This window comes from Falco punctatus, assembly GCF_963210335.1.
Source record: "Falco punctatus genome assembly, chromosome: 1".
Classification (NCBI taxonomy): Eukaryota; Metazoa; Chordata; class Aves; order Falconiformes; family Falconidae; genus Falco; species Falco punctatus.
The window spans coordinates 27,351,104-27,363,721 of NC_137580.1; the positions used below are offsets into that span (position 1 = coordinate 27,351,104).

The following is a 12,618-nucleotide window of genomic DNA, read 5'->3' on the forward strand; positions in this document are numbered from 1 at the left end:
GGGCAGGGCAGCGCAGCGCAGCGCACCCCGCCAACAGCGGCTTCCCGCGGCAGCCCCCGGAACCGCCGGCGCCGCCCGCCGTACGCGGGCCGGGACACCGCGGCGCAGCACCGCCCCGGGCTGGCCGCTCTGCGCAGGCGCCGAGCGCTCAGGGCGCGCCCCGCCGCCGGTGGGCCGGGCAGGGCCGGGCGGCGCGGCTGCCAACGCGGAGGCAGCGCGGGCGAGGCGGCGGGTATGGCTCCGTCAGCCACGGGCGGGATCCCGCCGACCGCTCCTTCGCTGGGCCCGACGGCTGCCTGGCTGGGCAGCCCCCTTGCTCTCGGTGGGTCGCTGCGGCCTCGGTCCTTCGCCGCGAGTGGGAGCTCTGCCGGAGGCGAAGCTGCAAGCCGGGACCCCCCTCGCTCCCCGCCGGCAGCCCCCTCGCCTCTGCCCGGGCTCCCGGCGCCGGCCGTGGCCTCGGCGGGGAATGCGAACCGCCGGGCCCCGCCGGCCTCTCCCGCCGCTCGGGTGCTTCGGCCGACCCCGCTGCTTCTCCCCCAGGAATCCCACCCCCCCGACGCCGCGGGGCAGAAGCGGGTATCTCGGGGGTACCTGGCGCTGGGTCACTGCGGGCTCGCCGGAGAGTGGCAGGACAGGGGGGCGGCCCGGGTGGGACGGGCGGGGGAGGCTCGGGGCTCCGCGGTGGCAGCGGCTGAAGTTCCTGCCGCCGGTCAGCGGGGCGGGGGCTCCTGAGGGGGAACCGGTGCCGTCCGCGTCCCCTGTGCGAGGGCCTTCTTGCCGTGAAACGGTTCTTCATGTCGCGACAGCCCCGCCCCGGCTGTTAATTTGGTCAGGTACGGCCGTGAGTTGCGGGAAGGAGGGAAGCTCCTAATGAACTCTACGAACTCGAGTCTGGGGACTACTCCGTAGTTGATTTAAGTTGGAGTCTGGTGGCTCACAAGACAGAAACGCATCAAAGAATTGCTTCTATTTCACCATCTGTTGCGAGATTAAACTTGGCGTCGGATTTAGGTGTCGGGAATTCAGCTAACTGTAACCCTTACAATCTCTGAGGACAGGCGCTCCTGCAGCCGCCCGTGGAAGTCGGTCTTCAATGACATTTGCTTTGTTCATATCTAACCGCAAATGTTGTGGTACTAGTAATCTCAAAGTGAAGATGATTTTCATGCCTGTGTAGTCTCAAGTACTTATTTGTGTGTTGTCTGTGCTTCTCGAATGTTGTGTCTAAGAGGATGCTCATTTTTACCTGGTGTGATTTTCGGGTCATTTTTACCTGGTGTGATTTTTGGGTTTGTTACCTTCAGGCAGTGTGATGTTGATAAGAGTGTACTGGGTTGTGTGAGAGTAAACTTGGTGGAAACAGTGAACGTGGGCATGCTTATTAGCATAAAATTAAGCAATAATTGTTGCTAGTGTTTCTATACTTTTGCACATCTGTAATTTTACTTGGTGCAGGGCAGCTTGGTCAGAAGGGATTGAGATGTCTACCACCGGCTATTTGTTTTCCAAAAGCAAGAGGAGTAGGAGGCTTGTCATCCAGTCCGCCCCTCTCTTCAGGAGAGTGTAAGGAAATAAGTACTGCTAGGCACAACTGGGGCCAGTGAAATGGTGCAAAAGATACTAGCGTTATTAATCCTTTCTTTTTTCCAGCTGATCAATTTCAGTGAATGAGTTCAAGCATCTTGAATGTCAAGTTTGTGTTGACTGGTAGCTAGTGCTCTCTAAGGCCCTAATTCTTAATTTTTTTCATGTTTTGTATGCAGAGGCAAGAGGAGGAGAGGAATTGTAGATTTTTCTTCTCTTTTTGATCATGACCAGCTTTTTGGGTTTTTTTTCCTTCTGAGTTGCTTCAGTGTAAAATATTTTTTAACAGATTATTTGCTCTTTGAGGGTTGTTACTTTGGCATATTACTGCATGTTCCTACGCATCGAGATTATTATACAGTTTACCTACTACTGGCATCTTGAAGAGAATGTAAACATGTTTTAGTAAACCAAAGGGTGTGTATACATAGGCTTATACTGACTTCTTACAAATATTTATACTCAGGATTGCTTTACTGAGCTTGAAGGCAGTTATGCTGGAGGACTGTTGGTATGTCATGCACATTGGTAGGATTTAATAATGATAGTAATAATTTAGTCTGGTATATCTAGATAAATAGGATTGTACTTAAGTAAAAGTTGGCAAGTCTAGCAGGAAATGCGAAAGCTATGAATTTTCTCCTCCCTCTGAGTGTGCCAGATACCTTCTGTCAGTTTATCTGATGTATCTTCAAGCAGGAGACGCTGGCTTTGGTTAAAGTTGTTTTTTGACTTGTCTAAACTGGTGTAGATGTTAATTTGCATAAATGCATTGATGTGATGTATTTGGTAGCATTAATTTAATGCTACTTGCACTTATAAAATTACCTGTGAGATGGAATACTTCAAATCTTTCCTGAACACACCAGATACTTTTATTTTTTAAAAAACTGGTGAAGTGTGTTCTACTAAGTGTGTGTGGCAGCTGCATGCAGTGTGTATTTTATTTGCAAACTGAAATTTGAGGAAGAAATTTCCAACAGAAATGCAAAGCATAAGTTCTGTGTATTTTTGTGGTAGGAACTATGTACTGTGTAAGTAGTGACCAGAGCAGTCGCACTATAAGCACAGAGAGTTTTACACTGGTGAACAGTGAAATATGAGCTTTTTGTCCCTGTGTATGTTTCTGCAGCTTTATCAACTGCATATTGTACCATACGCAAGGAATGGACTGAGTCTCTGTTACTGCCCTTCATACTGCAATTTGTCCCTTTTCCAACAGGACAAAACTGCTCTAGATACTCTTCTCATTTTTTTTATCATTGAATTCTTAATAATGTCGGATTCCTTCGTGGTGTGATTATTTGGACTGGCTGGGTGACTGACGAGACAATTTGTTAGATTTGGTCCTACTTTTTGGTTCCTAAGAAGCTCTGTCTGGGAGTGTAGACATTGCAGTGGTTTAAAATTGTTGAGGATTATGTGCATTGTGTAGTAATGCTTTTAGCTATAGTTTGCTGTTAATGGGATTTATCCTTACACAGGTGGTATCTCCTCTCTGAATCCTCACCCCCAGGCTTCCAGGGAAGCTTGCCTAAAACTTTTTTGCAGGCAGTTTACAGAGCGTTGATAGGGCATGTAGTTCAGAAGTAAATAGGGATTAGGAAAGAACTCATTAGGGCAGAGACATATCTCTGAGTAGTAAACCCTCTTTCCAGACCTACTGCAAAATCTGCTCAAAAAATCACAGTTTTTGTGGTGACATCAGCGAGCCAAAGTCTCAGTCTCTAAGGACTCGGCAGGCTCCATCTTTTGTGGTACTATGAAAGACTTGCAGTTTTATGGTTTTGAATACAACATTGGGTAGTAAGGATGCTGTTAGGTAATGTGTTCAGGTAGGTCATCCCTGAGACTTGCTGCATGCGTCTGACTGTTAGTGTTCTCAAAATAGGTGCAGTTAGAACGAGCTTGAAAGAAACTTGATTGATCCTTCTGCTCCCTTTTTTGAGATACTGCTTTTGACTGATGAAGGTTTTGAGGTCTCTTCTTAACAGCAGACCTTAAAACAACCTTGCTCAACCTCGAAGGCAATTGGCAGCACTGTTACTAGTTGTCAGTATGTTCTTTCGTCATGTGGCTTCCTCTTTCTCATCAGGCTTCCTGCTTATTTCACTTCTGGTTGTAGGTTCTGATTACTACAAGGAAGCTAGACATTAAGCGGAATTCACAAACTTGTTGAATGTTCCTCTTCGATGATAGGTGTTTTTCCTTTGTTGCTCAGTTTGTGCATATTCCCTAAAGTACAATTTCCTTGAACAATAGATCAAGCAAATGGTAGGCAATGGTTTTTCTTGCTTAAGAGATTTTTTCCTCTGGAAAATAAACTTTTTTTAACCTGTTCTTTGCTGTCTCTTCTAGTTTGCCTGATCTGTTCTGTAGCTACCACCTTACTAGTAAGGTGAAGAAGCCCAAACGTTTCCTAAATACCTTTGTGTCTGTTTTATGCAGTGATATATTTTGACTTGTGATTGAAATTGCTTGTTATTTCATCTGCTTAGTTATGCAAAGGCAATTTGACTGTAGTGTCCAGAACAGATAAATACTATTTAAATCAGATAACTAACTCTTTAAAAATATATTTAATTTGAAGTTGCAGCAAACTGTTCTGTTTGTATTTACTATCATTAAAATAACTAAAAAACCTCTATTAAATCAGTACGTAATTACGATTGGGGTTCTAAACAAATTCACTGGTAAGCACTTGAATTGAGTATGTAAAAAATTAGGCTTTGATAACAGAAACCTCTACTGCAGCTCTAGTAGAATGATTTATTTTGTCTAAATAAGTTGGATGTACAGAATGAAAATAAATAGCTGATTTAGATTTCCATTCTTTTCAAAAATATCCACCACTTCTGAAATGCCAAGGGACATAAGCTGGCCATTTTTGGCATTTTAATTAATTTCACTAAAATTCCATTACCTTAGTAAAGCTTTTAAAAATAAAGCTAGTTTTCTTAATTCATTGAGAGTGAGGTATTTGGTGTGTATTTAGGAAATCGAGCTAATGAACTTTTTTTTTTTAAAATTTATGCCTGAACTTAAAAGTGTGTAACTTAAAATCAAAAAAGTTTCACTTCAAATGATACTTAAAATTAAGGCTTTACTTAAAATGAAAGCTTACATCTATCCACCTTGGATGTCTGGCCTGGAGGTCAGGAGCATTGTAGTTTAATGCAGTTCTACTTCCCCTAAGGCCAGGAGAGGATGAAGGACTAGGTATGATGGTCAGGTGCCTTTTCCTCGTTGTTCTGGCACTGTCAGCTTAAGTAGTCCTTTGATTATGCCCTTTAAACCACATGTAGGTCCGCATGGTGGAATGAACTAGAAGTGATCCAGGTATGAAAGAAAGAAAAAGGGAAAAACCCAACAAAAAAAACCAAGAAAGAATTAAAGCAAACCATATTCTGTCTAAATTATTTTGAACCTTAAGTGCTCTTTTTTCATGGATGGGTAAACCTGGCACATTAATTGTGAGGAGGAGGAGAAATGTATAAGCTGATGTTGCTACTGAGACATGTTTCCCAGTTATGCTTAGCTGAGATGTTTGAGCAGATCATATGCCATATCTGAGTATTTACTTTGTCTTGTACTTAAATATATTGATCATATTTAATTTCCTTAATTATTAAGTAATGTTAAGGCCAACGATAGTTTGTTTCTGCATACTGTGAGGTTGGTAGCTATGTTTTGGTTTGGTTCCTGAAAGCAGGAAATACAATCATGCAACTCCTTGAACTCTGTGGAGAAGAAGATAGTGAATATGTACTTACTTTTAGCAGGTAGATTGCTGGAACAATCAAATTCTTGAAATGTCAACAAAGTTCTTTATAAGGCATGCTGTAAGAAATAAATGGCATAGGCATAATGGGCAAAATCCAGAGTAACCAGATAGGATTCTTGATCAGCAGAGCAGAGAGAAGATGACGTCATTATTTATGGGATATTTTCTGTAAACTAAACAATAAAACACAACTAGAATATGCTTGAAGTAATCAGCTGGATGTAGGTTATACTTAAGTTTAGCATAGGAGGTTTGGAAAAATAAGTATAATGCATTATTTTAATCCTGAGGTTTATATTTCTTATATAACAACTAGACAGGCTTGATCTTTGTTACAACAAGGATTTCTTTTTCAAGAATCTGATTTGCTCTTCAAGCAATATTAAATATTTCTAGATACTTCTCTTCTGCTTCATGTAAAGTTTGAGAAATGTCTATTTAGATCAATGCTAAAGGCAAAGCTTTGAGATAACTGGGGTGCATTTTGGGGAGGTCCTAGTGATCATGCCAAGTGTGAAATCTTTTCAGGTACATGCAGCTAAAACCAAGGAAAGAGTAGTTCTGTAATTCTGTGCAAGCAGAATCTGATTTTGTGGTAGTAGATAATAAAGGAGGAATTGTTCTGACCATCTATTTACAGTGAGAAAGAAAATAGGTGTGGAGGGCAAGCTTATTACCTTTGTAGGACCTCTAGCCATGCTTTGTAGATAGTTGTCTACGTACAGTTAATCCTGCTTTTTGATAGTGGGATGAGGCGGGATCGACTTCTCTAAGGTGCTCCCATCTCTCTTTTCTGTGAGTTTATAAAACTTTAAGAAGAAAGAGACTTTGTTACAGAGTAATACCTTTGCTTACATGGTTGGCTCCAGCTTTATTCTTTCTGCAGCCTTCAAGAGGTTGCAGTCGTAGAATATTTTTGTGGTCAAACTTTATTTTACTAATATGGAGGGAATACAGTTTTTAACTAGAATGTTAACAGATATCTAGGCCATGTAAAAATTGCAGTTTAATGAAGGATGAAATATTTTTTCATTCATGTACTAACTTTTTGATCCTATATTGTTTCCTAAAGGTGGTGTAAAATTTTCTTGAGCCTTTGGTGTGATGGAAAAACACTGTCTTTGTGTCAGTGTAAAAACTTGTCTGAGATTTACTGTACCTATGTTTTGCTGTTTAGGTAAAGATTAAGTTGGGGCAGACAATATTCAAGTTCAATACCTAACACTAACTTTTAAGCAGATGAGTACATGGGATGTGAATTAGTAGCATGAATGCAGTCTGTGATCTATGGGTTAAGCAACGCTTTAAATGTGCTGAATATTGCTCCTAAATCTTTTATATTACATATTCAAGTAATTTTGATATGTAGACTGGTATACAATGACAGGTATATAAAAATGCCAGGACAGCAAAACACTGAAGCAAATGAATTTCTGTATGAATTGACTTGATTCAAGGAAGATTGCTATGGCCTGAACTTGTCATTAAAAGCCATTGTGAAGCAACATCATACACTGTGAGAATGAGGTAGGCTACTTGCACTCTGTTAGTAAGCATAATATGCCTCTGGGGAAGAGGAATAGGGAACATACAATGAATGATGTAGCTATGACTTGGGACATAAAATATATTGCTCATTAGCTAGGCAAACCTTGTTTATGCATTGTGTCATAACTGCTGAAGTTTTTGAGGGTGGTCATTTTGGTATGTGTAGGGTGTTTGATAACGAAAGCAGAGTGCTTCACTCTGCTTATAAGGTTACCCCAGCACCAAGTATTTGACCAGCTACTTCATTTCTTCCGGGATATTTTTGGTTTGCTTTTAGTGAACATTTCTGAACATAAAATTAATGGCAGCAAGCAGTTTACGGACTTTGTGTAGATTATGTATTTATATATGAATATAATGTTTCACTAGTAATAAGCAAAATACCTTACACAATTTTTTGTATCTTGTTGAATTTTAATGGGAGAATTAGATTTTTTGGAATCTAAGGACAACTGAGGAGAAATCACAGTTATCTGTGTATGCTGGAATGTTAAAGTATCTATGTTTGTTAATGCATTTTTAAATGAAAAAAATACTTTGTTTTCCTGCCCAGTTCAAAAGCTCTTTAAATCTCCATGCAATTAGTGGACTAATCTATGCTACAGAGTATTCGGTTGATAAATTATGAGTTTAATATCCTTCTGTCAGGAAAAGAAATGCCATTTGAGGCCCAGTTCTGGCATTTAAATTTTTTTTTAACTTGTATAGGTTGCATCTATCCTTTGAGAACTTGTCTAGACTGTCATTACCTTTTGACTGGGGTTTAGATTGTGGCTGGTGAGGTTTTCTCATTGGTGTTTCAGGTGGCAGTCTACAAGCAGAGGTACTAAACTAAATCATAAAACAGATTATGTAGGTAGAAAACCAAACAGAAAACAAAGAAACTCAAACCATGGTCCTTACCATGCAGATATTGATAAGTGATATATATTAGGTAGGCTGGGAGTATATCTGTGAGACAAAAACTACCATAATAGTTTCTGATGGTTTTCTTTTTTAGAGGGTAGGAATGGTATTTAGTGATTGCTCACCAATGATTTGTGCTTCTGAAAATGCAGTGTAGCTCTGTCACTGGAGTTGCTTGTGAACTTGGTTCAGGTTTATATATAACTTGTTTGCTGTGAACATTTAATGGCATTTGGGATCCATTTTCCCATTTCCTTTGTATAATTGTTTTCTTCTGTTGACTCTGCAGCTTTGTGAGTCAGCTTTGTATTTTAAATTGTATGTATGTTTTCAGTGGCTATGTCAAGCTGATGGGGTTTCAAGTTGATGATTTAAAAATAATTGTCCAGGACGTGTTTTTTTTTGTTGTGGTTTGTGTTTTTGTTTTTGTTTGGTTTTTTTTTTTTTCCTTTCCCCATGTCCTGCCCTTACTTTTGGAACATACTCTCAGACTGCAGTTACTTTAGGAAAGCTTTTTTTAGATGTATGAATGTACCCTTATTCATGGTTGCTCATTCCCCCACCGAGTTTATTCAGTATCTTGATTGCCTTGATAAAGCAGTTTGCCAAACCACAGGTCATACTGTTTCAGTAAAACGACTGCCTAAAAACTGAAGACTTTGAATCTTTTTTTTCTTAAACCTGGTCACCTTGGTAATCCAGTTTAAAACTCTTTCAGGGCTACAGTGTGACAGGAACACAACCACTGGGGTAGCATAGGACTGAAGGGGAAGGGACCTCTTAAAGCTACTTTGCATCCAGAGAAATTGCAGTGAACTGCAACTTGGAGAGTCTGAAGCAGGGGCCTTTAGCCATCCAATAAGGCCTACTTGCTCTCTGGGTTTGAAGAGGGAATTGCCTACCATGGTTTTGGAGAAAATACTAAGAGATGTTATTTGTTTGAGCAATGCACTCCACTCTTGCCACAAAGAGAGGTAGAAAACATAAGAGTTGAGCTGGATTAATGTTGTGCCCCTCCTACCCATTAGCTTGACTAGTAAAGTGGCTGTTGATGTCTTAAAAATAGTGCAGTTAGGTCTTTTTAGTAATATCCAGTTTAAGAATAAATAGGAATGTGCAGCAAAATCCAAAGCATCTGCCTATTTTTGCCTTGTATTTGAACATGAAGGTTGCTTGTTCATTAATACCCTTCTGAGCTAGTGGTGTACACTGTTTAAGTTGGATTTCTTAGATTCTGAGATGTTGTAGTCATCAAAATAATACTTCCCTGGTGTGATGGTTTTTCTCCTGACTGGAAAGTAAATTAAGCTACTCCGTGTGATTAAGTGGGGGACTTTGTAGCTATTGCTACCTGATGAGTTAGCAAAAATAAAATTTAAAAAACCCACCAAAAAACCAAACCCAAAAACCACACCCAAAAACCTCGTATATTTTGATGTATTAAAACATTAATTATGAATTCTTAGAAAGCAAATAAACTGTATGTAAGATCAACTTTCCCATTTATGTGGTTGTGTACATTACCCTTTCCTGTTTTTTGCTTCCTTGTAGTGCAGAACAACTGTAGCCTTAGAGTGTTGAATTGTGTATATTAATCAATGTCCTGCTCAGACATAAGTTAATGCTTCTAAAGGTTACTTATCTAGTAAATTCTTTATATAGTTATATATAGGATTGCTGGCCACTCTTAAAAGTGAATAGCTTTGGTTTTGGGAGCAAGCTAGACCATCGGGCTTTGTCCAAAGCAAACATCCTGAGATTTTGTTTTAACATGTAGCCTTGTGATCTGTTCACTTACATTTCTTTCCATTTTCCTGCATTTCTACTATTGTATAGAAAATTAGTTTAGAGAAATGCTTAATACACTTTCCTCCCTTTTTGCTATTTGAGGTTTTATCAATTGTTATTTCAAAGAAGTTGCAGTGTTTTTTCACTTTGAGCAAGTCTCGTGTATTACTTAGTGCTGTCCTGGAAAACTTGGAAGTACTTTAGAAAGAAAAGGTTTAGTGTTTTGACATAAAGAAGACTAGGGTAAATACCTAACGACAGGTTTTTAAATCTTTTCTTAGCTGTCTGTCACCTGACTAGTATTTTTCAAATACAACTTAGTTAAACAGCTAAAGCAGTAGAGGTGTTTGTAGAATAGGGATCTTCAGGTAGTTTTCTGGAGTCTTCCATTACTGTTCTTTTTAAAGGGAAGGATTTGATTGCTCTAGACATTTCTATTGTGAAAGGGGCAGTCATGTAAATGGTTTTCTCAAGAGTCTTCACTCCTTCAACCAGTTTGATTAATGGAATGATTGTGAATTAACTTGTCTATTTTAATAAAACCAGATGGAGAATGGATTGAAATAGTGTTAGATATTTTTTTATTGGTCTTTTTTTGTTATCATTCTTTCTTAGTCAGAAAAATTATTTTCAGCTGAAGTGGAGAAGAATAATAGGGGGTAAAAATGCAGCAATATTCTTGCATGTTGGAAGAGTAATATTTGTCTTTATTATGTGGGATGAGGAGTGTACAATAGAGACTCAAGGAATTTTAAGTATGCAGACATGTATTTTCTTGGATTTTGCTGAACAGTTGAATTTGTATAGTTTGATATATGAGTAGGTACTGAGATTTCAATTTATATGGGTATCTTGGCCATATACAAACATTGGACCAGGCTGCCCAGAAATGTTGTGGAATGTCCGTCCTTCAGATAGATCAGGTTGCCCACATAAGCTCTAATGAGAACTGCTTTTAGCAGCATTTGGGCTAATGAATTTCAGAGGTCCCTTCTGATGTAAATATTCTATGCTTTTGGTAGTTCAGACCCCCAATCTATAACATGGAATACACATCTGATAAATTCAGACCGTAATTGAAACAAAAATGCTTAGTTGTTGGTATAGAGTTAGTGTGTGCCTATGCTGCAATATAAATTCTTTACGAACAAAAAGAAAAGCCTCTTTCCCATCTTGTTTCAAGTTTAGATTTGGAAACCTATTTTGTGTTTAAAACGAGCAAAGAATGAGCCCACCTGATGCTGATGAGAGTAAGTGTTCTTTCCACTGTTAAGAAAAAAAATGAAGGCTATTTCTCTTGTACCTGATACTCTTTGTTTGCAAGGGTCAATACTAAATCCTGTACTTACTCTCATATTAGGGAAGTATCCATGTTTTTGTGGCAATTTTGCATGAGCTTATGACCAGAGGAGTGGTATGGAGCTTTCTTCACTGATGGGAAGAAGGAACAATGGTGGTGTTATTCTTCCGTGAAGTCCTCTTGTTGAGGCTACAGGCCTATCAGGCTCGAATATTGTTTGCTCTTTGCTGTTACACTGAAGAAGTATCATGTGGGTTTTTTCTATGTAAGATGTTTTGTAATTGTTTTATGAAGAGGGAATATCAACTGTTACAGGTGTGAGTTTTCAGCCAGTAGGGTTCGTGTTGCCCATTCAAGTCCTCACAGAAGGTACATCACATTGATGCTATGGGGATTTGGTCATGCTTGTAATTTTCTAAATGCTTTGAAGTGTTTTACAGTATATAGTAATAACTGTGTTTATTTGTTTATGTAGATAATGCAGAGTTTCTCCAGACAACTACTTCGACAACTAAAACTGATGGCAAGGCCGAACACCTAGAGTATATTGCCTTTGCACTGGTTCCTGTTTTTTTCATCATGGGTCTCTTGGGGATCCTCATCTGTCATGTCCTTAAGAAAAAAGGATATCGTTGTACAACAGAGGCTGAACAAGTAGAAGAAGAAAAACTTGATGAAAAAATAGGTAATCAACAAGTCTAAACCAGCTTTCTATTTCTGTACACTTCAACTTCTATGGAATAACTTATTGTGAGACTTCTCATTTCTCTGGCTATATTTGACATAAAAAAATTTAAGAAAAGTATTTTTATTACCATTATGTCTGTTGGGTTTTGATCTTTGCCAGTTAAAACTAGGAGTGTTCCAGTTTCCCATGCAAGTCCTCTAACATCAATTAAGAGCTTAGAGGGATAAAAGTATCCAGTATATTTGTTTGTAACTATACACTGCAATTGGAGTCACCAGATTGCTTTTCTGCATTCCACATGCTGTTGCTGTTAGAAACAAAGTGTTACTGTACATAAGTTTATCTGAGGAGTGACAAAAAGCTGCTGTTCAAAGCCTGAAATCTTAAGTTTTATGTTTAGCAATCTTAATTTATTCCTGTTGTGCTGTCATTCTCATCGCCCTTTTCATGAAACGGAGTCTTTGGACTGACTATGTTCTGCTTTATGTAATGTGGGCTGCTGGTAATCTTCTCTTAAAGATACCTTTGTTTTTGTTCTAATGTTTGTTCATTTGTGCTCTTGTCTTTATGGTTCCTTGTTCCCACCTACTCTTACTTAAAAAAAAAAAAATGACACAACAAACCCAAGAAAAATGTTATCACTTGGGAAAGGCTACAGTAACCTGATATAGCATTTGGCTAAGTAAAGACAAGGGCCAAGTCACTTGTAAATACTTTGGGTCTCTTGCTTTCTCTCAAGTAATTACTGTCAGTAGGTTCATAATGAGTGCAAGTTACGGTGGCCATGTGGTGCAGTAATGATGCGTTGGTAATGTTCTTAAGCAGTTACTGCCTGGGGCATGTATGCAGTGAATGGGACTATTTTATCTGTTAGTTCACCCGAGGGGTAACAGCAAGGTGAGCAGTAATGAAAGGGGGACAACTTTGAGATCTTAGTTTAGGGAAGTGCCTGTGTCTGTTGCATTGCAAAGTTGCAGGTATTAGGAAGAAGATGAAGCAAGGGTACAGAGAGGGGGAAGC

General features: G+C 39.5%; 1 protein-coding gene across 4 annotated transcripts in view; it reads left to right on the plus strand.

Annotated features, from left to right (window-relative positions):
• Positions 1-126: 126 nt before the first annotated feature.
• The window catches only part of RELL1 (RELT like 1), a 24,887-nt gene continuing 12,395 nt past the window's right edge, over positions 127-12,618 (plus strand). For 3 of the 4 annotated variants that reach the window (XM_080397219.1, XM_080397220.1, XM_080397218.1), the window contains exons 1-2: positions 127-322; positions 11,386-11,595. In XM_080397219.1, the coding sequence (XP_080253345.1) occupies positions 235-322; positions 11,386-11,595 (298 nt within the window). In that variant the 5' untranslated portion in view covers positions 127-234. Of the gene's footprint in view, positions 323-353; positions 10,861-11,385; positions 11,596-12,618 lie in introns of those variants that run through there. The other variant, XM_080397221.1, reaches the window with a different exon arrangement.